Source organism: Gigantopelta aegis, chromosome 12 (assembly GCF_016097555.1).
Source record: "Gigantopelta aegis isolate Gae_Host chromosome 12, Gae_host_genome, whole genome shotgun sequence".
Taxonomy (NCBI): Eukaryota; Metazoa; Mollusca; class Gastropoda; order Neomphalida; family Peltospiridae; genus Gigantopelta; species Gigantopelta aegis.
In genome coordinates this window covers 14,246,858-14,274,160 of record NC_054710.1, presented here as the reverse complement: position 1 = coordinate 14,274,160, position 27,303 = coordinate 14,246,858, and the positions used below count along the sequence as shown (strand labels likewise).

Genomic DNA, 27,303 nt, shown 5'->3' with positions numbered 1-27,303 from the left:
CCCTCCCCCCACCTTTCCTGTCATGGACGGATAGTTGCCACCTCCCGCAATGATAGTAGTGGTCCGTATTGAGTATGGTCCGAACAGCGGGTCAGATTAGTGTGTCTATTTCCGCTTCCTTTGCGTTGACTGGGTTGTTTTTTTCTCTTGGTGAATTTAGTTTATTGGTATAACTTGTTGTATTGTGCGATTATAAACACAAAGCAACGATTCAGTATTAGTAGTATCAGGTGGGTATACCGAAAAAAATAATTATGATATGTATGCACGAGTGTGTTTTTTTTGTGTTTTTTTTTTTTCATTTTATACACCAACTGATATTTACTTTCGGGCTATACTTGTATACTGATAACCGAAATGAAACACTACTTCGGACTGAGTGGAATGCAATATCGGTCATTTAAAAATCAACACATAATCTTAGATTAATAGACAGCAACGACGGCAGTTCTATCGTCCCGAGTTAAACATGGCCGATATAAGACCAGTTTAGTTTGTTTTGGTTAATGACACCACTAGATCACATTGATTTAGTAATCATTACGGCTATTGGGTGTCAAACATTTGTTAGTTTTGACATAGTCTTCAAGAGGAAACCAGCTACATATTTCTATTAGAAGCAAGTGGTCTCTGACATACACCATTCCACATACAGTACAGCACATATATTCAACCTTTGATAAACCAGTCATGGTGCATTGGGCGGGACGAGAAATAGCGCAGTGGGCCCATCGACGGGCATGATGCGAACACTTTTAAGTTTACCACTGGGTTACGTCCCGCCCTGTGCTACCAAACCAGAGTTCAACTACATTTTAATACAAAGTCATTCGTAGAAATTCGACTCTCTTATTCAACACTGGCTTAGGAAGCGGAGGGGATGCGGTGCAGGTGTGTGTGTGTGTGTGGGGGGGGGGGGGGGGGGGCACATGTATACAAATGTTCCTTTTTAGTAGCAGCGATGGTTTTCATATATATATACAAGTATTTATGTGTGTGTGTGTGTGTGTGTGTGTGTGTGTGTGTGTGTGTGTGTGTGTGTGTAGACCTATGTGTGTTTGTGTTTGTGTGCGTATTCAGAAAATGCATTTAATAGCATATAGTTTTCAATTTTCCTGTAAAAAAGATAAATATATAATTAAATAAAAATCTCAACCAGTCGGTCCCCTTCACAAATATTCACTTATCTTCGCCACGCCTGCATATGTCTGACCATTATGCTTTAATATTAAGTGCCAACATGTCTTATCTCCCTAGCCCCCCACCCCACCCGATATAAGATCATTTAATATATCCAGGTGAAAAATGAAATATCGAAGTGAAGTAGTTCAACTTCTCGACTTTAGGTGTAATAACAAATCTTTCAAATCGGCTGAGGCCATTTATTATGACTGCCGTATCGGCAACGATTAGACTACAATTGTGTACAGGGCAGTGTAATAATTATAGGTGGTTGTTCACCATACACATTGTGTAAAAGTATTTTGCACATTCATTTATTAATCAACGGCTATTCGATGTCAAACATTTATTTGGTAATTGTGACATATTGTCTTAGAAAGGAAGCCATCAAAATTTTTCCATTGGTAGTAAGGAATCTTTTTTTTTAATATGCACCATTCCACAGCCGTGGCATTCAAATTTTCTTGATAGGCTCTAAGAAAGGAAAGAAAGCACGTTGATCAAATGATGGCAAAATGGCGTCTTTGTGCGTTAAATCAGTGTTCGTTTTTTGTTTGTTTGAGCCCAGTGGAAAAGCGCTCACTTGATGCGCGGTCGGTCTAGGATCGATCCCCGTCGGTGGCACATTCTCCTATTTCTCGTTCCAGCCAGTGCAACACGACGGTGGCAAAAGGGCGCCTTTGTTGTTGTTGTTGTTTTGTTTTTTGGGTTTTGTTTTTTTTAAATTAATTAATACAAAGGACAGACACTATAGTACTGTCGGAAATAGAATAACAATGATATCCGTCGAATATTTCTTACATATTAAACTGACAAGTAAATATTTGGTAAATATCTATTTAATGACAGTCTACCTAATTTAGCATTTACTTGTTTAGGCTCTCATTGATGTACAAGGTGGTGTTTACTCTTGAAATTAAAAGAAAGAAGTCAGTAAACAGGTGATTTGTGCACTTTATTGGAACCGACTATAACACATGTTGGTCAACATATGTCAATTTCATTGCTATTATAATATGTGAGGGACCATTTCTGATGACGGTTTACCCCTAGTCATTTATAAGTAACTTTTGAGAAAAACTGTCAAGATCCATTCTGAGTTTGTGATCTATTATACCGGTATTAAAGGTGCTATCTCAATGTTGCACAATGCCAATTTGCTATTGCAAATCATTTTTTTTTTTTTTTTTTTTTTAAATAAAATTTTGATTTAACATTTAAAGAAGACACTTTTAACTGTATGCCCATAAATGATTATAGGAAATAATTTTATCTACTAGTAGAAAATACATTTTTATTGGAGAATCTTTATCATAAACAGGAAATGTTTTATTTAACGGCGCACTCAACACATGCTATTTACGGTTATATGGCATCAGACACATGGTTAAGGACCACACAGATTTTTACATAGGAATCCCGCTGTCGCCACTTCACGGACTACTCTCTTCGTTTAGCAGCAAGGGATCTTTTATATGCACCATCCCACAGACAGGCTAGTACATACCACGGCCTTTATTACACCAGTTGTGGAGCATTGGCTGGAAAGAGAAATAGCCCAATGGGTCCACCGACGGGAATCGATCCTAGACCGATCACGCATCAAGTGAATGCTTTACCACTGTCTACGCCCCGCTCCTTATCACAAACAGATGCTCACATATAACTATGATATATATATAGCACCTTTAAATGGTTGCAAGATTGTGTAAATGTCTAATGCACTTATATTTAATTTATTTTCAATAAATATGCTTGTCATAATTAATAATTTATACTGCAATTCAAAATAATAAGTTAACTTGCAGTTTTAAGTTAAACATTTTTTTTAAGGGTAAATGAAATTGACACATATAGATCAAAATGTGTTATAGTCTGTTCCAATAAAGGTCACAAATCACCTATTTACTGTCATATTTATTTTAATTTCAAGAGTAAACACCACTTCGTACATCAATGAGAGCCAAAACAAGTAAATGGTAAATTAGGTAGAGTATCATTAAATAGGTATTTACAAAATATTTACTTGTCAGTTTAATATGAAAGAAATAATTGACAAAAATCATTTTTATTCTATTTCCGACAGTGCTTTAGTTTATAAACGCTAAGGGATATTTTCCACTATTAGAGCCGTTTATGATCACTAAAAATCAAACATTACTCATATTGTATCCATTTCCGGTCATCCTGGTGTTTCTAATACCGCAAAATGCATAGGGCGGGAAGTAGCCCAGCGGTAAAGCACTCGCTTGATACGCGTCGGTTTAAGATCGATCCCCGTCGGTGGGCTTAGTCGGCTATTTCTCGGTCTAGCCATTTGTACCGCGACTGGTATATCAAAAGATCCGTTACTACTAATGAAAAAATGTACCGGGTTTCCTCTGTGAGACTATGTCAGAATTACCATGATTCTGAAGGGGAAAAAATGGATTTATGTTTCTATGGAATACAAATAATATAAATAATATAGTTATTTCAAATGTAGCAAAAACAAACGGAAATTCCAAAATCATGACATAACAGTCTAGAATAAATGTTTGACATCCAATAGCCGATTATTAATAAATCAAGGCGCTCTAGTGGTGTCGTTAAACAAAACAAACAAAAACAAAATACATTTTTCATATTTTTTAAAACATACGTGCGTCTCAGAAGTAACGGTGATGGAGCCGAGTGTTTAGTCTATTTTTAAGGGTATTTCAACGTCACAGACTTGCTTCACTCTGTTGTATCCAAATTTGTTACAGGTTTGTAAATTAACCAGACTTGATGTCCATTTTTTTTACGGGTTGAAAATAGGGTCTAGGTGAAAAGTTGTGGAGCATTTTTTATGATGATATGTTTTGACAATTGTTTAATTAATTGAATTGACGTCTGAGTCTGTTTACAAAAATACCCCACGGAAAATATTGCTTAGAAGAAAATAATAATTACTCAAATCATTTTTATTTTTAAAAATAAGCAAAGTAATAAAATATGTTTGTAAATTGTAAAAAGTATTTCTCCTTTTCTAATAAGATGTTTATAAATGGATCTTTAAAGAGAACAAAACAGAACAGAATGTTGTCTAACGACCTATGGTGAAACATGAGCGTTTCATTTAATAATTATTTAATATAATAGTTTTGATGTACTATTGAAAGCAAACACCTCCAATATATTTCCATTATTTCCATCAACTAAATTGGAAAAATAATTACAGATATCATTTTTACCACAGAGAATTATTGATTTTTATAATTGATTATCACACTAGTAGAGCCAAGCTGATAAATGTTGAGCACATCTCTCTCTCTCTCTCTCTCTCTCTCTCTCTCTCTCTCTCTCTCTCTCTCTCTCTCTCTCCCGCCGTCTCTTTCTCTCTCCCTCCCGCCGTCTCTCTCTACCTTCCTCTGTCTCTCTCTTCTCTCTCCATCTATCTCCCACTATCTCTCTCTCTCTCTCCCCCTCCGTCTCTCTCCCTCCCTCCCTCTGTCTATATCTTCTCCCTCCATCCCTCTCTCTCCCACTATCTCTCTCTCTCTCTCTCTCTCTCTCTCTCTCTCTCTCTCTCTCTCTCTCTCTCTCTCTCTCTCTCTCACACCCACTATCTCTCTTTTCCCTCCCCCTCTTTCTCTCTCACTCCCTCCGTCTCCCTCCCTCATCCCTGTATCTCCCACTATCTCTCTCTCCCTCTCTCTCTCTCTCTCTCTCTCTCTCTCTCTCTCTCTCTCTCTCTCTCTCTCTCTCTCTCTCTCACACACACAGACACGCACTTATTTTTTTTCATTCCCATGATTACTAGTCGTGAGTCAGTGACGCCGGCACCGTCCGACTGATTATGCATGATTTGAAAACTGTCACCAACGCTGCATGACGTAAAAATGTCACCAACGCCAGTGTGCACCTGTCATACTGAATGTGCATGGCGTCAAACGATGTGCCACCAAAGTGAGTGTCTTTCTTAGTTTCTGTTTTATTAATTCATTGGTGATTTTCTATTTCAGTGCTAGCTGTATAGATACTAGTACTGCAACTTTGGATACACGTCAGATGTTTACTGAGCACAGAGTAGACTGTAGTCTGGCAAACGTCATCAGCTGAAGACCTGCATTGGAAACCAACATGTCGCTCGGGGATAAAGGGTGTTTCCAATGTGAAGTCTGCTCAAAGAGTTGTAAAGCCAAGTCTCTTCCAGAAAGACACATGCTTGTTCATTCTGTTGAAAGACCGTTCAGGTGTGGAATGTGCTTAAAGGATTTTTCAACCAAGCGTAACATTAAAAGACACATGCAGATCCACATTGGAGAAAGACCTTTCAAGTGTGGAATGTGCTTAATGGATTTCTCAACCAAGGGTAACATTAAAAGACACATGCATATCCACACTGGAGAAAAAGCTTTCAAATGTGAAGTGTGCAAAAAATGTTTTAGGCGGAGTTCCCACTTGAAAGTACATACACTGATTCATACTGGTGAGAAGCCATTCAAATGTGAATTGTGCACAAAATGTTTCATGCGTTATTACCACTTAAAACACCATATGTTGATTCATACTGGGGAGAAACCTTTGAAATGTGAAGTGTGCACTAAATGTTTTTCACTTAGTTCCAGCTTAAAGCAGCATATGTTGATTCATAAAGGCAACAATGCTTTAAAATGTGAAGTATGCAAAAAATGTTTTCCTGATATTTCAAGCGTAAAACAACATATGCTGATTCATACTGGTAAGGCACTTTTCAAATGTGAAGTGTGGCCAAACTGGTTTGCACACAGTTCCAACTTAAAGCATCATATGTTAATTCATACTGGTGAGAAACCTTTGAAATGTGAAGTGTGCACAAAATGTTTTTCACTTAGTTCCAGTTTAAAGCAGCATATGTTAATTCATACTAGTGAGAAACCTTTCAAATGTGAAGTGTGCACAAAATGTTTTTCACTTAGATCCAGCTTAAAGCAGCATATGTTGATTCATACTGGGGAGAAACCTTTGAAATGTGAAGTGTGCACTAAATGTTTTTCACTTAGTTCCAGCTTAAAGCAGCATATGTTGATTCATAAAGGCAACAATGCTTTAAAATGTGAAGTATGCAAAAAATGTTTTCCTGATATTTCAAGCGTAAAACAACATATGCTGATTCATACTGGTAAGGCACTTTTCAAATGTGAAGTGTGGCCAAACTGGTTTGCACACAGTTCCAACTTAAAGCATCATATGTTAATTCATACTGGTGAGAAACCTTTGAAATGTGAAGTGTGCACAAAATGTTTTTCACTTAGTTCCAGTTTAAAGCAGCATATGCTAATTCATACTAGTGAGAAACCTTTCAAATGTGAAGTGTGCACAAAATGTTTTTCACTTAGATCCAGCTTAAAGCAGCATATGTTGATTCATACTGAGGAGAAACCTTTCAAATGTGAAGTGTGCACTAAATGTTTTTCACTTAGTTCCAGCTTAAAGCAGCATATGTTGATTCATAAAGGCAACAATGCTTTAAAATGTGAAGTATGCAAAAAAAAATGTCCTGATATTTCAAGCGTAAAACAACATATGCTGATTCATACTGGTACGGCACTTTTCAAATGTGAAGTGTGGCCAAACTGGTTTGCACACAGTTCCAACTTAAAGCATCATATGTTAATTCATACTGGTGAGAAACCTTTGAAATGTGAAGTGTGCACAAAATGTTTTTCACTTAGTTCCAGTTTAAAGCAGCATATGCTAATTCATACTAGTGAGAAACCTTTCAAATGTGAAGTGTGCACAAAATGTTTTTCACTTAGATCCAGCTTAAAGCAGCATATGTTGATTCATACTGGGGAGAAACCTTTGAAATGTGAAGTGTGCACTAAATGTTTTTCACTTAGTTCCAGCTTAAAGCAGCATATGTTGATTCATAAAGGCAACAATGCTTTAAAATGTGAAGTATGCAAAAAAAAGTTTCCTGATATTTCAAGCGTAAAACAACATATGCTGATTCATACTGGTAAGGCACTTTTCAAATGTGAAGTGTGGCCAAACTGGTTTGCACACAGTTCCAACTTAAAGCATCATATGTTAATTCATACTGGTGAGAAACCTTTGAAATGTGAAGTGTGCACAAAATTTTTTCACTTAGTTCCAGTTTAAAGCAGCATATGCTAATTCATACTAGTGACAAACCTTTCAAATGTGAAGTGTGCACAATTTTTTTTTCACTTAGATCCAGCTTAAAGCAGCATATGTTGATTCATACTGGGGAGAAACCTTTCAAATGTGAAGTGTGCGCAACATGTTTTGCTAATAGTTCCAACATAAAACAACATATGTTGATTCATAAAGGCAACAATGCTTTCATATGTGAAGTGTGTAAAAAAATAATTTCACAGAGTTACAGCTTAAAGCAACATATGTTGATGTGTGCACAAAATGTTTTGCTCAGAGTTCCAGCTTAAGACAGCATATGTTGATTCATACAGGAGGAACTGAACTGAAGATGTAGATTGAGTGACATGATTCTAGACAAAAAAGTTGTGTATCCATCTCTGATGCAGATTTTGTGCCTGAAGAAAAAGAAGTAATCACTATTTTAATAATTATTTATTCATTCATTTTCTTAGTTGACTAAAATATATATTATCTGTATATTAATACTATATGTCAGAAGTAACAAATATATTACCTCCAGTAGCTGGCAATAAATAATGGTAGAGCGTATGAGTACGTATTTTCTTGTATCGGTTTTAAAGTGTTACGTTAATGTTACTTCAATATTACTATCACTTGTGACTGTCAACTTGTTTTATTAGGTATTTGATAACCTAATAACCAGCATGATGCACTGAGAGAGAGAGAGAGAGAGAGAGAGAGAGAGAGAGAGAGAGAGAGAGAGAGAGAGAGAGAGAGAGAGAGATTGGGGGGGGGGGGGGGGGAGAAAGAAAAACAGATATTATTACGGAAACATAAATATATATATATTTAAAACAAAGTTGACAGTAAGAGAATAGAAGATTTCCAGACTAGAATCTTTTACCTTAAAAAACATCAGATTATGCCATTATAATCTACTAAAAAAGAAGTATGTAAAATTATTTGCCAAGATGTGTGTGTACCTTATTTATTAAGGGTTTTTGATTTATCTTTCTCTGTGCTTGTATTTAGGATAGTGTATTGAACAACTCATGTATACCCCTCTACATGGGCTGTGCGTTTCTATGTGAGGGACCAAAAAAAAAAAAAAAAAAAAAAAAAAATATATATATATATTATGACTAATATGAAAAAAAAAATATTTGCCAAGGAGCCCATTATTAATCAAATTCTTTAAAATGACAATTTTTATGCAATATTTACTTTTTAATATCTCATTTCTTGATAACAATTTTGAAAACTACATATTTCTTAAATCCATGGGGTTTTTTTGGTTCTTTTTTTTTCATCCTGTATATGTAGTTCTTTATATTAAGAATCAGCAAGATTATAAATGTCTTTCTATTTTTCTTTTTGTAATTTCAAACAATATTGTATTTTTATCTAACGTAGTATTTCCTCCATTGTTGATAATCCATTGTTCTGTATGTTACCAAAGTTCCAATACCTTTTGGGATTGATAAAACAAATGTTGTAATTTTTATGGTTGGGTATGACAAACATTGCAAACATTTGTGTCAGTCTATGTATTTAATTTTATATAAGAAAGTGTTAGTTATTATTCTTTGTAGAATCCTATACTATAACTATAGTAAAGAGGGATCTTTAAATATTGTAAAAGGTGGGCTGTAATATTGACCCCATGGTATTTAACGGAGTAAAAGTTTAGTTATGCATACTGGTAATGTTGTAAATGAACAATTTCACTACTTTTATTAATGTACCGTATTTTTAAAAAATAACAAATTAACACTATATTTTTCTTTAAATATTTCATACTTCATAAATTGCCTATATTCATCCAGTAAATCTTGTATAAATATTATACCTTTTTTATAACAGTTTATATACCATTGGTTTATTATCACGCACTAGGTTATTAAATGACTACACTAGTTCTGAACATGTGTCAAACTGTAACAACTTCAGCTATTTACCAGATGATGTTGACAGTATTAATTGCACTTGGGAGACAATTTGTGTACCCTTAAAACGATATAATCAAGACTTAGCCAAACCTAATAGTAATGGGTACAAATTGGTTGACTTGTGTAAAATTAATAATATTTTTATTATGAATGGGAGACTAGGTGCTGATAGTTATATTGGTATGGTCACATGCAAAGGCGTTAGCCTGGTTGATTATGCAATCGCAAGTTATGATGTTTTTAATCTTGTTCAACATTTTAAAGTTTGCGAATTTGACCCATTATTATCCGATATACATTCTCCAGTAGAACTGTGTATCAAACAAAACTGTGATTTGTTCCAAATAGATATCCCCCGAATAATGTGACAGGCCCACGGAGATGGAATGGGACGCTGAGTGACCGATTCTTACAAGAAATTAACCAATCAGAGATCGACAGTATTGTGACCGGCTTACAAGACGGGACGCAGTACCCGACTAACGTTGACGACGCAGTGAAGAAAGTCACTGCTATATTTCTTAAAAGTGCTGGAAAAGCTTTTGGTTGCGTAACAACAAATAGGGTAAGAAGGAAATCAAAAGCCAAACGAGGTCATAAGCAATAGTTTCGGACGCAGTGTTTACAAAGCAGACGTAATTTCCACGTGGCCAAAAAGAAACACCAGCTGGAAAAGTGTAGGGCTAGTGAAGACGAGTTAAAAACAGCAAGCCGAAACTACAAACACGTTATTAAAGTCCATAGTGCTAAACGCTGATTCATACTGGTGAGAGACCATTCAAGTGTGAATTGTGCACGAAATGTTTTACGAGTTGTTACAACTTAAAACAACATATGATGATTCATAAAGGCAACAAGCCCTTCCAATGTGAAGTGTACACGAAATGTTTTACAAATGGTTACAAATTCAGAAAACATCAGCTAATTCATACTGATGAGAAACCTTTCAAATGTGAAGTGTGTACGAAATGTTTTAAACTTCGTTCCCACTTAAACCTGCATATGTTGATTCATACAGGCAAGACGCCTTTCAAATGTGAAGTGTGCACAAAATCTTTTACACAGAGCTCCAACTTAAAGCAACATATGTTAATTCATACTGGCGAGAAACCTTTCAAATGTGAAGTGTGCACAAAATGTTTTACACAGAGCACCAGCTTAAAGCAGCACATGTCGATTCATACTGGGAAGAAACCTTTTCAAATGTGAAGTGTGCACAAACTGTTTTGCTTGTATTTCCAGCTTAAAACCGCATACGTTGATTCATAGTGGTGACGCACCTATCAAATGTGAAGTGTGCACAAAATGGTTTTCACAGAGTTCCAGCTTAAAGGGACATTCCTGAGTTTGCTGCAATTTTAAAGATGCTATTGACTAACAGAGACTTTTTAACGATTGTAATTACATATCAAATATATTTTTCTCCGTAAAATATTAGTGGCTGTATATTAAACGTATTTCTGATCGTTCTAATATTTGTACTAGGTTACATTTCATTTTATTGCCTAAATTTTTTTTTCGTACGTACGAAATTATTTGAAGACAAAATCCAGTTTGAGCTTCTTCCAAATATTAAGATGACCAGAAACCCATTGAATATACAGACACTGATATTCTAAACAAGAAAATATATTTAATATGTAAGTTTAATCGTAAAAATATTTTATTAAAGTAAAGTAAAGTTTGTTTTATTTAACGACGCCACTAGAGCACATTGATTTTTGTATCTTATCATCGGCTATTTGACGTCAAACATATGGTCATTCTGACATTGTTTTTTAGAGGAAACCCGCTGTCGCCACATAGGCTACTCTTTTACGACAGGCAGCAAGGGATCTTTTATTTGCGCTTCCCACAGGCAGGATAGCACAAACCATGGCCTTTGTTGAACCAGTTATGGATCACTGGTCGGTGCAAGTGGTTTGCGGAGCACTCACTCAGGGTTTGGAGTCGGTATCTGGATTAAAAATCCCATGCCTCGACTTTGATTCGAACCCAGTACCTACCAGCCTGTAGACCGATGGCCTAACCACGACGCCACTGAGGCCGGTAAATATTTTATTAGTCGGAAACATCTTACAATGCAGCAAACTCAGGAATGTCCCTTTAAAGCAGCACATGTCGATTCATACTGGTGAGAAACCTTTCAAAGGTGAAGTGTGCACAAAATGTTTTACACAGAGCTCCAGTTTAAAGCAGCACATGTCGATTCATACTGGTGAGAAACCTTTCAAAGGTGAAGTGTGCACAAAATGTTTTACACAGAGCTCCAGTTTAAAGCAGCATATGTCGATTCATACTGGAGAGAAACCTTTCAAAGGTGAAGTGTGCACAAAATGTTTTACACAGAGCTCCAGTTTAAAGCAGCATATGTTGATTCATACTGGAGAGAAACCTTTCAAAGGTGAAGTGTGCACAAAATGTTTTACACAGAGCTCCAGTTTAAAGCAGCACATGTCGATTCATACTGGTGAGAAACCTTTCAAGGTGAAGTGTGCACAAAATGTTTTACACAGAGCTCCAGTTTAAAGCAGCACATGTCGATTCATACTGGTGAGAAACCTTTCAAAGGTGAAGTGTGCACAAAATGTTTTACACAGAGCTCCAGTTTAAAGCAGCACATGTTGATTCATACTGGAGAGAAACCTTTCAAAGGTGAAGTGTGCACAAAATGTTTTACACAGAGCTCCAGTTTAAAGCAGCAGATGTCGATTCATACTGGTGAGAAACCTTTCAAAGGTGAAGTGTGCACAAAATGTTTTACACAGAGCTCCAGTTTAAAGCAGCACATGTCGATTCATACTGGTGAGAAACCTTTCAAAGGTGAAGTGTGCACAAAATGTTTTACACAGAGCTCCAGTTTAAAGCAGCACATGTCGATTCATACTGGTGAGAAACCTTTCAAAGGTGAAGTGTGCACAAAATGTTTTACACAGAGCTCCAGTTTAAAGCAGCACATGTTGATTCATACTGGAGAGAAACCTTTCAAAGGTGAAGTGTGCACAAAATGTTTTACACAGAGCTCCAGTTTAAAGCAGCATATGTCGATTCATACTGGTGAGAAACCTTTCAAAGGTGAAGTGTGCACAAAATGTTTTACACAGAGCTCCAGTTTAAAGCAGCACATGTCGATTCATACTGGGGAGAAACCTTTCAAAGGTGAAGTGTGCACAAAATGTTTTACACAGAGCTCCAGTTTAAAGCAGCATATGTTGATTCATACTGGGGAGAAACCTTTCAAATGTCAAGTGTGCACAAAATGTTTTACACAGGTAGGTAATTTTTTTGCATGCTTATATGCCACTAGAGCTTCAAGCATGTCTGCCCCGGGGCCGAGTCCTGGATAGCCAGGGGTCTGCTCCGGTCCAGAAATTTAATGGGGCAATTTAGAAACTTACTCTAAAATTAAATAAATATGGGGACTAATTTTTTTTTAAATAATAAAAATGTATTTGGTGTATACCAAAAATTTAATTAATATAATATAATATAAAAATTAAAATTTTATTTAAAAATCTACACCATTTTTATTTAACTTTTTGAGCGGGCTATTCCAAAAATATACAGAGCCTTTAATAATTAAAATTTAACATTACAAATTAAGCCCTGTCTGGGAGGATTGAAGATTTGACAGGGGCCACAGGAAAAATATTTATTAAAATTTATTTTTTTACCAGTTTTAAGGAGGGGTACCGAACATATCGGTAACTAAAGTGTGACCGAAAAGGGGGGAGGGAGGCAAGCGTGAAAAAAGGGGAGAGGGGGCTAACCCCCAGACAAACCTAACTCGCCCTACGGCCTAAACTGCCTACGCCTAAGCGTCTAAACCCTATCTTCCGGTGGCACAGCCCATCCCCCCCCCCCCCCGTCGCCCCACCGGACATCCCCCCTCCCCCAATCCGTCCAACCGTCGTGCCCTCCAACGTCGGCACCCCTCATGTAAATTTCCATCGGTGGTGGTGTCCCTAGGAGAGGGACACATATTAGTTAGCCAGCGCTGGTGGCAGAAATTGAGAAACGTTGAAAGATAATAGTTAAGTCTGGCAAGTCGTGGCTGTGAAACGTATTCTGTAGAATCGAAGACCCGAGGCGCCTCTCTGTAGACCAAAAGAACATAAACGTTACGTCATTCAAAAGACACTGGCACCCTTTAATTTAGAAAACCAAACATCTGAGAGAAGGTATGGGTAAAACCTAATCATAAGTGTACACAAAATGTTTTACAACGTGTTCCCACTTGAACGAACATATGCGTATTCATACAAGGGAGAAACCTCTCAAATGTGAAGTGTGCAAAACATGTTTTGCTTATAAATCCAGCATAAGAAGACATTTTGATTCATACGGGGGGGGGGGGGGGGGGGGGGGGGGGGGGGGGGGGGCCATGATTGAGGGACATGATTTTTTAAAATTTGAATGGAAAAATGGTGTTTAACGGAGTAAAAGTTTAGTTATGTATACTGGTAATATTGTAAATGGACAATGTCACTAGTTTTATTAATGTACCGCATTCTAAAAAAAAAAAAAAAATCAAATTAACAGTATATTTTTCTTTAAATATTTTATACTTCATAAATTGCCTATATTCATCCAGTAAATCTTGTATACATATTATACCTTTTCTATATCATTTTATATACAATTGGTTTATTATCTGTTCTTATATTACTGTTCTTTCAAATATTGGTTCTATATACTTCTTCAATAGTTTGCCAACTTTGTAATACATCTTTCCTAAAGTTATTCTTAATTTTTGTCTTTTCAAATTGGATAAAGTGATCTTCGTGTATTATAAAATGTCCGGTTATTATTTCTGTAACTGCTTTAAAAAGATGAACCCAATTAGAGTTTGATGTATATAGTCGCCTTATCCAAGTAGACTTTAAAGCTATCACAAAATTGTTAAAGTTTATCATTTTAAGGCCACCATTTTTGTATTATTGTGATTTATTTTGACAATAAAACCATAAAGTTATTTATTTGTTTTATTATTTTATCTCAGTGGTCTCTCCAGTATTAAGGAAAGGGATGGAGGGAATCGGTAGAGCTGGTTCCACTTATAGGAAGGGATCGTCACTAAGATTTGCAGGCTACAAGTACTTCGAAAATGTCTTGTAAACGACGATGAACCTGTTTACTCTGGTAGTTAAGACGACGGCATGACTTGTGATTTTGGATGGAGGCCTAAATAAACGGATGGCAGATCTCTGTCAATGAATGGCGGGCGTATTGGAAATTGGTCTTAAAGGACGGGACAATTAAGGCATTTGGCCTGGTATGCATATTCAACGATATATAATGCACATTCCTGCATAATATCAACAAGTATAATCTTGTAGTTACTTAATAAAACGGTTAAATGTGACAGCTATTATATATAACGGGCGCAGCCATTTTGTACCATCCTAGTGAATACGCCCTCTGGCGAGCTGGTGGTTACGTAATACCTAACGCGGCACGTCAGGAGTTAGTCTTCGAACTGAAGAAACAAAACATATCTGATTTTTGCGGATGCATCACAATGTTCTGTAATAATAGCCATCCCCGTAAGGCAGTAACAATTATAAAATATTTTTCAATACAAAATAAACCACCATTGTCAAAGTGTTGAAATAACTGTATTATGTTTAATACATAAATTAACCCATGTACTGAAATAATAATCGGAGTGGGGTTTTTTTGGTTAATTGGTATTTCCTTTCCGTGGCCAGTACCTGTGCTTCCTGATTGGCAGGTGTATATTTAGACGGTCCCCAGACACTGTGTCTAGACACACTAAAAAGACGTGCCTCTTTTATTAAGAGCACAGAGTATTGTGTTATAACTCCTCTATTCGTAATGGGCGTTACTAGCCGCCCTGCGTTATTACTGTAAGTAATTCTGTAAAACCCTTGCTTAAGTAGACTTTCCCATCTAAAATCACAAAACTGACGAATTACGTCGTCCCAAAGAAAAGAAAAGAAAAGTACCACTTGGGTATCGTGAGTGGTCGTTTTTGCTCGAACGTACCCTACCAATACTAGGCAATAGGCCTAATAATATGCATTTTTCTTTGGGTTTTTAAAAAATAAAAATAATATAACTTCATTTCGTTCTATTGATGAAAATTGAAATATATTTGGTTAAATAGTTTATTATAGAATCAAGTCATTTATGTTTTATAAGTCAGGTTGATGAAAGCGAAGGGCCTTGTCGTAAATTAGAGCGTTTGTTTACATTGTGTATAGAAAAGCTAACGTGGTGACAGTGGGTTTCCTCTAAAAAACAGTGTCAGAATGACCATATGTTTGACGTCCAATAGCCGATGATAAGAAAAAAATCAATGTGCTCTAGTGGCGTCGTTAAATAAAACAAACTTTAATTTACTGTTGGATTTGGCATAGCAATTAGCAAATGTGTTATTAGCCCCTTACTGGTCCAACCGGAGGGGATATAGGTTTCATCTCCGTACTTCTGTCCGTCTGTCTGTCCCACATATAGTTTTCCGGATGTTTCTTTTTTGAATGCCCTGAAATATTGAGCTGATTTTTTTTTTATATAGCTTTATAATGTACTGTTACAGATCAAGTTTGACTTTCATGGCGGTTTCCTCCTATTTGACGGAGTTATGACCCTTGAACGTAGGAGATGTGAAAATTAGTTTTCTGGGCTTTTTTTCGTCCAGAAGGCCTTGTGATATTGAGCTGAAATATTTGTATAGGTTTATAATGTACTGTTATAGATCAGGTTTGGCTTTTGTGGCAATTTACTCATTTGTAACGGAGTTATGGCCCTTGAACTTATGAGATGTGAAAATTAGTTTTCCTGACTTTTTTCAGAATGTCTGGACTTTTAGCATAGGATAGGATATTTAAACATAATTTTGTCTTCTGGACTATTATTTTAGAATGCCTGAAGATACTGAGACGAAATTGTTTATATTTCTTTATCATGTACTGTAACTAATCAAGTTTATCTTGCATGGTGATTTACCCACTTTTTACAAAGGTATGCCCCTTACATTTATGAGATAGAAACAATTGTTGAGTTCGGTAGTGGACACGTATTGCTTTGCAGTAATCTCATAATTCTTGTTTTTGGAATTATTAAAGTTTGAACTACAACAATTCAACTCGATACTGTTAATTTCATGCTTGGCCAGTTTTTATTGTATTTTTAATTTCCATTATCATTGGCTCGAAGTTAGCAGTGACCATTTGATCAATATTAACCGAGACATTAACACCTCAAAATTGAAATTTAAATCACCTCATTCAAGCTTCCATTTAGAAGTATGAAAGACCTCCTTGGAAAATTTCTTACTTCTTATCCATACAATATTTGTCTTTGAATAATTCATTCTTAAAGGGAAATACCCTAGTTTTTAAACCGTAAGGCATATTTTTCACTTAGACCCTAGCTTTAACCAATAAAAATGGACACTTAATTTTGGTTACTTTACAATCCTGTAAGAAATTTGGATACAACCGAGTGAAACAAGAGTCTGTGACGTTGGAATACCCTGAAAATGTACTAAAACGCGACTCCATAAATGTTATTTCTCAGATGCACGTTCGTTTTTAAAAATATGAAAAATGCATTTTGTGGTATTAGAAACACCAGGATGACCAGAAACACTTCGGTTGTACGGAAATGGAAAGAAAAAAGAAAGAAGTGTTTTATTTAACGACACACTCAACACATTTTATTTACGGTTATACGGCGTCAGACATATGGTTACGGACCACAGATTTTGAGAGGAAACCCGCTGTCGCCATTACATGGGCTACTCTTCCGATTAGCAGCAAGGGATCTTTTATTTGCGCTTCCCACAGGCAGGATAGCACAAACCATGGCCTTTGTTGAACCAGTTATGGATCACTGATCGGTGCAAGTTGTTTACACCTACCCATTGAGCCTTGCGGAGCACTCATTCAGGGTTTGGAGTCGATATCTGGATTAAAAATCCCATGCCTCGACTGGGATCCGAACCCAGTACGTACCAGCCTGTAGACCGATGGCCTGCCACGACGGTACGGAAATGGATAATCTGAACAATAAAATATAAGAAATGATTGATTTCAGTTATGATAAACGGCTCTATTGGAAAAAATATGCTTTAGTGTTTGCAAACTAGGGTCTGTCCCTTTAAGCCAGCCATGTTGGGATACTGATCTAAAATATACAATGTACTGTTCAAGGATGTGGGAGAGCCATCTAATTTGAATATATCTACGTACTGGGATATTACATATTCTTCCTCTTCTAGTTTTATGCCTTTAATACCTTTTGAATTTCTTATTAATATTGCTGGAATTCCAGCACAGATGACAAAAATATAAGGAGAAAGTGAATACCCTTGTCTACAGCCTGTTTCAAGTTGAAAACTTTCTGATAGAAATTCATTTTGAATTATTCTGGATTCTGAATTCTTATAAAGATATTTAATCCATTGTTTTATTGATCTTTTAAAATTAAAAAAAAACACTCTAAAGCTTGTTCAATAAATAACCAATAAACTGAATCAAAGGCCTTTTCAAAATGAACCAATAGTAATAGGCCAGGACGTTTATTCACTTCTGTATACAGGATTATATCATAAATTAGTCTTAATTTTCTCCTCTGTATCCGCTTTGAATAAATCCAGTCTGGTCGTTTTCAATAATGTTATCCAGAGCCGTTTTAATCCTTTTCATTTCAACTTATTTTCGTGCTTATATCCAATTAAGGTTCAAGCACGCTGTCCTGGGCACACACCTCAGCTATCTGGGCTGTCTGTCCGGGACAGTAGGTTAATTGTTAGTTGGTTAGTAGTTAGTGAGAGAGAAGAGGGTGTAGTGGCCTTACACCTACCCATTGAGCCCTTAAGAACTCGCTCTGGGTTGGAGCCGGTACCGGGCTGCGAACCTGTACCTACCAGCCTGTAGTCCGATGGCTTAACCACTACGCCACCGAGGCCGGTAAGGTTTTAATCCTGTTAACTATGCATTCAGCGGCTATTTTATAGGTACAGTTTAGTAATGTACATGTACTTGGTCGCCAAAGCAAGTAATTATTCCTAATGTTTGTGTATTTGACATTTCATTTATAAGATAGCTGTAATTAATGGATCTAATGAAGAATATACCCAAATCTAATAAAAAGAATTTCATAAACTCTGTAGTCAAACCATCTGAGTCATGTCTCATAGTTTTTCATAGTTTTTAAGAAACTTAAAGCTTCTGAATATTGTATTTCTCCCTCTAATCATTTTGATTTTAACTATGTCAATATATTTATATTATGTTTAGGAATGTGGTCAATACTTTCATTCGTTGAATTATTATTTTACGAATACAACAGTTTGTCAAATTCTTTATTTTTTTACTAAAATTAGTTTTGTTCAGTTATTAATGTAGCATCATCAAACTCTATTTTAGATATAAGCTTACTGTGAAAATGTGTTGATTCCATATTACAAAAATATTTGGTAGACTTTTCGCTCTCTTCTATCCATTTGCCTCTTGGTCTAATAAATTGCCCTTGTAGTCTTTCTTTCCTAATTTCTATTAATTCATTTTTCTTTCCTTCTAATAGTTCTGAATTGAGCGTGTCTTCATTTTGTTCTAAAAATATATATTTCTTCACAAATGTTTGTTTGATTATTAAATTCTGGATTTTTTTTTAAATGATGAATATGATATGATTTTCCTTTAAATTGCCAAAAAACGTTGATCATTTGTTGTAAATTGAATATTTTAATTTAAATTTTGATTGATATTTTCTAAATTATATATTGGTATTCCATATTGACTTTTAATATTACTAATAGTTTCTTTAATTATTTTGACATAATTTATATTTTTAAATAATGAGTTGTTGAACTTCCAAAGACCCTTACTTTTTTAAAAATTACCTAGATTTAGATAGAGGATAACACCTGAATGGTCCGACCTGTAACTGCTTTCTATCCTTACCTTTTCTACACATGACATTATACTATCAGTCACTATATATAACTAGTCAGGATTCTTTTTAGAACAGGTATATTTTTCAAAGTATTATGATGTTCTCGGAAAAGGTCTTCAAAATCGTATTTTCCAAAACTTTCCAGCATTATGTTTCTTGCCTTTGAGATATTTATATGTAAATTCGGGGTATGCACTTGAGATTGTTTTACCGAATTTCGTAAAAAAAAAGAAAAAAAGAAAAGAACTTTAAAAACATGTTATCATATCAAACAAACAATAATAACAACACAAAATTTGTTTTAGTTTTATTACAAAATGTTGTAATTAAATTATAATTATTATGCTGTCACGGGATTTTATGGCCGTATGACGAGGAATTAAAATAATACTATGCTGACAGCAATTTATACAAACAATAATCTCACCCACTGGAGAAATAAACACACCACCAATCTAATTAAAATTAGCTCCACTATTACATGTGAATCTAACATCAGCCAGTTGGAGCTCATGTCCACCAATCAAAACCTTACTTGCAGAATCCTGCTAGTGATTTAAAAATAATTTGAAAACATTCCGAATTATCCTGAGGATATACGACATGTTTCGTGTGAATTACGAATGCCTTAAAACATGTTTTATTTTATAAAATAAATAATTTGTAATGTAAAACTGAAGACTGATTTAGTTTTAGATTTTTATAAATAAATAAATAATTTTTAATGTAAAATTGAAGACTGATAACCCACCCCGTACGTATTGGTATGGTTCGCTGTACTGCGGCCACTAAAATAGATTCGCCCGATATTTTTAGAATTTGTATTCTCCCAAATAACATTATAAAAGGCGAAGTGTGATTGGTCAATATTTAAATTATTATTTACAGATGAAATGTTACCTGGACATTGGGGACTACGCAGTGTTGTTAGTTTTAAATCACTGGCAGGATTCTGCAAGTAAGGTTTTGGTTGGTGGACATGAGCTCCAACTGGCTGGGGTTAGATCCACTATTTAATTATGAAACGGATAATAACGATAACAACAATATTTCTAAACCATACAAAGTAAATCACTATAATAACGTAGTTGAATATTGTGTCAATATCATACAATGATGCGAGCTAGTATCATTCGTTAATGTGAGCCAATATCAAATTGGGAACTAATTACAAAACCTGACTGTTTAGAAATCTACACAGACTTAGAGGGCAAAACGTGTTTAGTGGTTGTAGGCACGTGCAAACAGATTGAACAAACAACTCGATTGTTGACAGGTCACTCACAAGAACTTCGTGAGCGACCTGTGAAAAGTTCAGTTCATTTGAAGTTCCCACAACATTCGCAAGTGCACAGGCAATGATAGTTGTTGTTCGCAGTGACGATTGGGTGTTTGTTATAGTAGACTCGGTATATTTCGAAAGAAAAGACAATATTCCAACATAATGTAACTTCGGAAAACATCAGGCTCGTAAACAAAAGCTTTCTGCGAAACATAGCGTAGCGGAATGTAACGAGTTGTTCCTATTGTAACTAAATGGAAAGTAAAGACGGACGTGGCCGAGGTGTTCTTATTTTACGTAGGAATACATTTACGTGGCCGAGGTTTTCGAATTCTAGTATATATTTGCATTTTGATACATAATACAATATGCGGAAATTTTCGATCACCAGACGGGCGACACGTGACACGGTTTTGACTTGCCCGACGCTATTTTGACTCGCCATGGGCGATCGGGCGACCATAAAGTGCACACACTATTAGTGTAATTTATTTTTCATAGAATACTTAAGTAACTGTTTCAGCAATCTTTGTCTGCACGTGTAAAGTAATATATATTTTAAACTGAAATGGATAAGCGTACGAGACAGGCGATCAACTTTCGATCCACTTTCGATTACACAATCAGTTAGAATGTTATGAACATAAGAAGCATGTGAGATATAAGTACCGTGCCCCTGTTGTCGTGTCGTCTGGGATAGACCCAGCAGATCACCAATGTACCGGTTATAGCTATGTGATATCTTCTTTTTTTATGTACTCATAAACACAAACACCAATCTCAAACAATTTTACATCAATTCTGTTACATTTAAAATGTTCTCAAACATTCGATACGTCGACTGGTATATCAAAGGCCGTGCTATCTACTATTCTCTCTTATGGGATGTGGCATATAAAATATCCCTTACTATTAATGGAAAAAAAAAAATGTAGCAGGCTTCCTGTCTAAGATTATACGTAAATATTATCAAATGTTTCACATCCAACAACCGATGATTAATAAATCGTTCTTCTCTAGTGGTGTCGTTAAACAAAATAAACTTTACCTGAAGTTGCTGACACACACGAAACTAAATTTTGAACACCAGGGTGATAGTTGTCGTCCAGCCCCCCCCCCCCCCTCCCCCGCAATGATATTAGCGGTCCGCATTGAGTATGGTCCGAACATCGGGTCAGATTAGTGTGTCTACTTCCGCTTGCTTTGTGTTGACTCGGTTAGTTTTCTCTTGGTGAATTTAGTTTATTAGTATAACATGTTATATTGTGCGATTATAAACACAAAACAACGATTCAGTATCAGGTGGGTATGTTGAAAAAATTATGATGATATATAGGCATTAGTGGTTTTGTCATTTTATACACAAACTGATATTTACTTTCGGGCTATGCTTGTATACTGATAACCGAAATGAAACACTGATTCGGACTGAGTTGAATGGAATATGGAACATTTAAAAACATTAGATGAATAGATAGCAAAGCCGGCAGTTCTATCGTCCCGAGTTAAACATGTCTGATAAAATACCAGTTTAGTTTGTTTAGGTTAACGACACCACTAGATCACATTGATTTATTAATCCACGGCTATTGGGTGTCAAACATTTGGTAGTTTTTACATATAATCTTCAAGAGGAAACCAGCTACATATTTCCATAAGTAGCAAGGGGTCTTTGATATACACCATCCCACAGACAGGACAACACGTATCACGACATTTGATATACCAGTCGTGGTACATTGGCTGGAACGAGAAATAGCGAAATGGGGCCCACCAACGGGGATCGATCCTATACCACCCGCGTATGAGGGGAACACTTTACCACTGGGTTACGTCCTGCCCTGTGCTACCAAACCAGAGTTCAGCTGCATTCGACTGTTTGTCATTCAAGATATTTGATTGGATCATACAGTTGTTCATTATAAATAATTATTTCATTTCATCTAATAATTTGGTATCGGACTGTGGTGTTTATATATTCAAAGTATACACTTGTATACAAATGTTACATCGTGAAAACAAAAATGCATTAAAAAAATAATAATAACAAAAATACATTTATTACAATTTGTAATTATGAATTTCACTCCTAGAATGCAAGGAAATGCATTAATTTAATAACATCTGTTTTTCAGTTTTCCCGTAAAACGTCGGAACAAGTCGGTCCGCTCCACAAATGTTCACTTACGTTCGCCACGCCTGCATGTGTCTGACCATGCCTATGCTTTAATATTAAATGCAATGATTTGAAAACTGTGCCATCAACGCTGCATGACGTAAAAACTGTCACGAACGGTGCATGACGTAAAAACTGTCACCACCCCCCCCCCCCCCCCCCCCCCCCCCCCCCCCCCCCCCTCAGGATTGAGAGTTCTTCTAAAATGAAAAAAAAAACAAATCGAATTTTACATATAAAAGTCCATGTCACCAAATCAGTTATAGTGATATGATTAAATAATAATGTAGGCCTATTATATACAATTCAAAAAGAGAAAGGCATAGATCAAAAATGTTATTTATGAGAAGACAATAGATACATAAAGGTCTTCAGAAAGTCAACACTGTCTAAACTGATAACATATCACGTAACAATGTTAGTGAGTTTACAGATTAGAGTGGAAGCATAAATTAACTGCAGCTATTTGTTCTTCTTTTTTGGTCAGACACAAATGTACGTAAATATCGTTAAAGATTCAAACTATGCTTTCTTTCTTAAAAGAGTATATACACAATTTAATTCAGTGAAGGTCACATGACGTGATGATGACAGTTTTGCGCGCAGTTGATACTGATAACACTTTTATTTCAGCGATATTTTAAGATATTTCATTGTTTGGCAAGGGGTTCTATATCAGTGTTTCTGCCAGAAAGAAATTTTTGGGTATGGCACTATGGAATTGATTTCAACCACAGTCAAGAAAATGGGTTAGGGTTAGGGTTAAGAAAAGCATACAGTAATGATTAAGATTAATTAATTTTGTCAAAAGGTTAAGAAAAAAATCTGCAAACATATTTGGGTATGGTGCCATTTTACTCTGGCAGAAACCCTGTATAAATATATATATATATATATATATGTGTGTGTGTGTGTATATACATGTATGATGTATATATGTATGTGTATATGTGTGTGTGTGTGTATATATATATATATATATATATATATATATATATATATATATATATATATATATACTGTAAACCGTATTAATATTGCGACGTTTTTTTTTCGCGAATGTATACCTTATCGACCGTTGACAGCTCAAAACAAAAGTGGATAAAGACAGCACACTGTAATTGTTATAAAGTTAATGTCTGTAAATCAATATTCTGTTATGCTATATCAAGCAATTGTGCCTGGTATAGAGTCTATAGAGAGGATTAGGCCCTACCCACCTCACCTGTATTAGAATCACAACTCACAGCTTCAGTTGTTAACTGTTAAAGGAGAGGACAATTAAGGCATTTGGCCTGGTATGCATATTCAACGATATATAATGCACATTATTGCTTAATATCAACACGTATAATCGTATAGTTAATTAATAAAACGGTTAAATGTGATGACTATTATATATAACAAGCGCAGCCATTTTGTACCATCTCAGTGAGTACGCCCTCTGGCGAGCTGGTGGTTACGTAATACTTAACGCGTCACGCCAGGAATGAGCCTTAGAACTAGAGAAACACAATCTACCTGGTTTTTGCGGGATGATAAATAGTCATACATTGCAATGTTCTGTAATAATACACATCCCAGTAAGCCAACAGTAAGTATATCCAGCACTATATATATTATTTTTCAATTCAAAATAAAATACCATTGTCAAAGTGGCTAAACAACAAGTCGAAACAATTAACAATGTTTTGCCCATGCATTAACCTACGTACTGAAATGATACACGGAGTGTTTTCTTAGTTAATTGGTATATGCTGTTAGTTGCTTCTACCTTTGATTCCTGATTGACAGGTGTGTATTTGGTTGGTAACCAGACCAGCCAATTAATTGACGCTGTCTAGACACAAAAATACATACCGGTATTGTGGAATATTACCGGTCGCCCCTAAAATTGTAATGGACATGGTTTATTACTGTAAATAGTTCTGTAAAACTATTGATTAAGAAGACTTTTCCATCTAAAACCACCGAACTGACCAATTACGTAGTCCCAAAGAAAATAAAATTATCACTTGGGTATCGTGGGTTGTCGTTTTTGCTCCAACGTAGCATATCAATAGGCGTAATAGTGTACATTTTTCCTTTGGATTATTAAACAGAGAAAAACACTATAACCCCATTTTTTCCGTTAATGCAACTTGAAATATATTTGGTTAAATAGTTTATTATATTATTACGTCATTTATGCTGTTTTACAAGTCAGGTTGATCAAAGAGAAGCGCCTTGTCGAAAATTACTGCTTTTGTTTACACTGTACATACAGGAGATGGCCAGGAGCTGACGTCACTTCACCCAAGCTATCCCACCGGACGTCACAAAAACGAAACAAAATGGCTGTCCCCAGTTAGCAGGAATAATCATGTTTTTTTATTAACTCTAAAATTACGCGTTTTTCATTTGCTAAAGTGGCAGTATGTGTTGGTGGTCCGGGTATGCATCTTTCCAACACATAAGGCTCTTGTTGGAGTTGACCCTACCTTTAACACCCTTTGGTAGATAAAACTAAACGATTAGTCGCCATCGATTGAAGTTACATAAAACAATTAACGATTAGTCGTCATCAAGGAGAGCTCGTGTATAGGCTGTGCCTGTTGAGTGAATCTTTTTGTGAATTTTATTCTCAATAAAATATTTTAAAAAACAACAAATTAGTCGCAGTGTATGTTAGCTTGTTCAATAAACATGTTATTTTTGCATGATTTTGAGTTTCATTTCTGAAACGAGAGTACTGATATACATGAAATAAATACAAACTGTTTATCAAATGCGCTTGGAAATTTGTTGTTGCAACATGTATCGCTATCTGCAGAAAACGAAAGGTGATCCTAAAATTGAAGGCCTCATGCTACCGGATCCGAATAAGGCTACATGATCCGAATATTGCTACCGGATCCGAATATATGTATATATATCAAATTTAGGGATACACACCCACCCACCCCGTGTACGGCTCCGCGCCTTCGGCGTTCACATTTGATGAGTTCCGTCTACATGGAATTTCGATCCCCCCACAAAACATGCTGGCTACGGGCCTGCGATGTGCCACCAACGCTGTGTGACGTAAAAACTGTCACCAACGGCAATGTGTACCTGTCATACTGAATGTGCATGTCGTCAAACGATGTACCACCAACGTGTATGTCTTTCTAAGATTCTGTTTTATCGATTCACTGGTGATTTTCTATTTCAGTGGTAGCTGTATAGATACTAGTACTGCAACTTTGGAGGCACGTCAGATGTTTACTGTGAACAGAGTAGACTCTAGTCTGGCAAATGTCATGAACTGAAGACCTGCATCTGGAAACCAACATGCCGCTCAGGGATAAAGGGTGTTTCCAATGTGAAGTCTGTTCAAAGAGTTGTAAAGCCAAGACTCTTCTAGAAATACACATGCGTGTTCACACTGGTGAAAGACCTTTCAGGTGTGGAATGTGCTTAAAAGATTTCTCAACCAAGCGTAACATTAAAAGACACATGCAGATCCACACTGGAGAAAAACCTTTCAAATGTGAAATGTGCAACAAATGTTTTACAAATAGTTCCAAATTCAGACAACATAAGCTGATTCATACTTGTGAGAAACCTTTCAAATGTGAAGTGTGCACAAAATGTTTTAAGTATTGTTCCCACTTAAACCTACATATGTTGATTCATACAGGCAAGACACCTTTCAAATGTGAAGTCTGTTCCAAATGTTTTGTACACAGTTGCAACTTAAATCAGCATATGTTGTTTCATACTGGTGAGAAACATTTCAAATGCGAAGTGTGCACAAAATGTTTTACACTGAGTTCCAGCTTAAAGCAACATATGTTGATTCATACTGGTGAGAAACTCTTCAAATGTGAAGTGTGCACAAAATGTTTTACAACACATTCCCAGGTGAACGAACATATGCGGATTCATACTGGGGAAAAACCTTTCAAATGTGAAGTGTGCACGAAATGTTTTTCTCATTGTTCCAGCTTAAGACGCCATATGCTCATTCATACTGGTGAGAAACCTTTCAAATGTGAAGTGTGCACAAAATGTTTTGCGCAGAGTTCCAACTTAAAACAACATATGTTGATTCATACTGGGGGGAACTGAACCATAGATGTAGATTCATTGACATGATTCTCGACAAAAAAAGTGTATTAATATCTCTCATGAGGATTGTGTGACTGAAGAAAAAGAAGTAGACAAGTAATCCAGCTTTTAATTATTTATTCATTCATGTTCTTAGTTGACACACAGACTCACAAGCACGCGCGCGCGCGCGCACACACACACACACACACACACACACACACACACACACATACATATATGCATCAACCAGTAAAACATTTGTAATATATATATATAAACAGTATACAATATATATAATATATATACACAAATTAAGTTATAGTTGTTGGGGGTGTTTTGGTGTTTTGTAACTTAATTATCACCTAATTATCCCCAGATCAATGGGAATATCAGGGTTGAGAAGTCATGGATCACTGCGTTACAATACAGTTATAATCTTTTAAATGGAACAAATAGAAAATACAGAAATTTAGCATTGATATGGAGACATTTAACTCAGTAAAACATACACATAAGAGGACAAGAAAAACAGCAGAGAGAGAGAGAGAGAGAGAGAGAGAGAGAGAGAGAGAGAGAGAGAGAGAGAGAGAGAGAGAGAGAGAGAGAGAGAGAGAGAGAGAGAGAGA

General features: G+C 35.9%; 3 protein-coding genes across 3 annotated transcripts; all 3 read left to right on the top strand.

Annotated features, from left to right (window-relative positions):
- The first annotated feature begins 128 nt into the window (after positions 1-128).
- Positions 129-7,970, top strand: LOC121386453 (zinc finger protein 729-like). The gene is made up of 2 exons (XM_041517352.1): positions 129-230; positions 5,169-7,970. The coding sequence occupies exon 2, from the start codon at positions 5,287-5,289 to the stop codon at positions 7,288-7,290; it is 2,004 nt and encodes a 667-aa protein (XP_041373286.1). The 5' UTR covers positions 129-230; positions 5,169-5,286; the 3' UTR covers positions 7,291-7,970.
- A 105-nt stretch (positions 7,971-8,075) lies between these two features.
- LOC121385843 (gastrula zinc finger protein XlCGF71.1-like) lies at positions 8,076-11,699 on the top strand (the record flags this gene model as incomplete). Its single annotated transcript, XM_041516631.1, has 2 exons — positions 8,076-10,423; positions 11,312-11,699. Coding segments are annotated over exons 1-2 (759 nt in total), but the record flags the coding sequence as incomplete, so codon positions are not given.
- Positions 11,700-11,735: 36 nt separating this feature from the next.
- Positions 11,736-26,792, top strand: LOC121385841 (zinc finger protein 729-like). Its single transcript, XM_041516630.1, has 3 exons — positions 11,736-12,490; positions 15,781-15,838; positions 25,896-26,792. The coding sequence occupies exons 1-3, from the start codon at positions 11,756-11,758 to the stop codon at positions 26,693-26,695; spliced, it is 1,593 nt and encodes a 530-aa protein (XP_041372564.1). The 5' UTR covers positions 11,736-11,755; the 3' UTR covers positions 26,696-26,792.
- Positions 26,793-27,303: the final 511 nt, after the last annotated feature.

Bases quoted from the DNA above. Each gene is read 5' to 3' on its own strand.
- LOC121386453 (XM_041517352.1), top strand. From the start codon at position 5,287: ATGTCGCTCGGGGATAAAGGGTGTTTCCAATGTGAAGTCTGCTCAAAG.
- LOC121385841 (XM_041516630.1), top strand. From the start codon at position 11,756: ATGTCGATTCATACTGGTGAGAAACCTTTCAAAGGTGAAGTGTGCACA. The intron at 12,491-15,780 runs GTAGGTAATTTT...GTACTGTTACAG, and splicing joins GCACAAAATGTTTTACACAG to ATCAAGTTTGACTTTCATGG. The intron at 15,839-25,895 runs GTAGGAGATGTG...CATGAACTGAAG, and splicing joins CGGAGTTATGACCCTTGAAC to ACCTGCATCTGGAAACCAAC.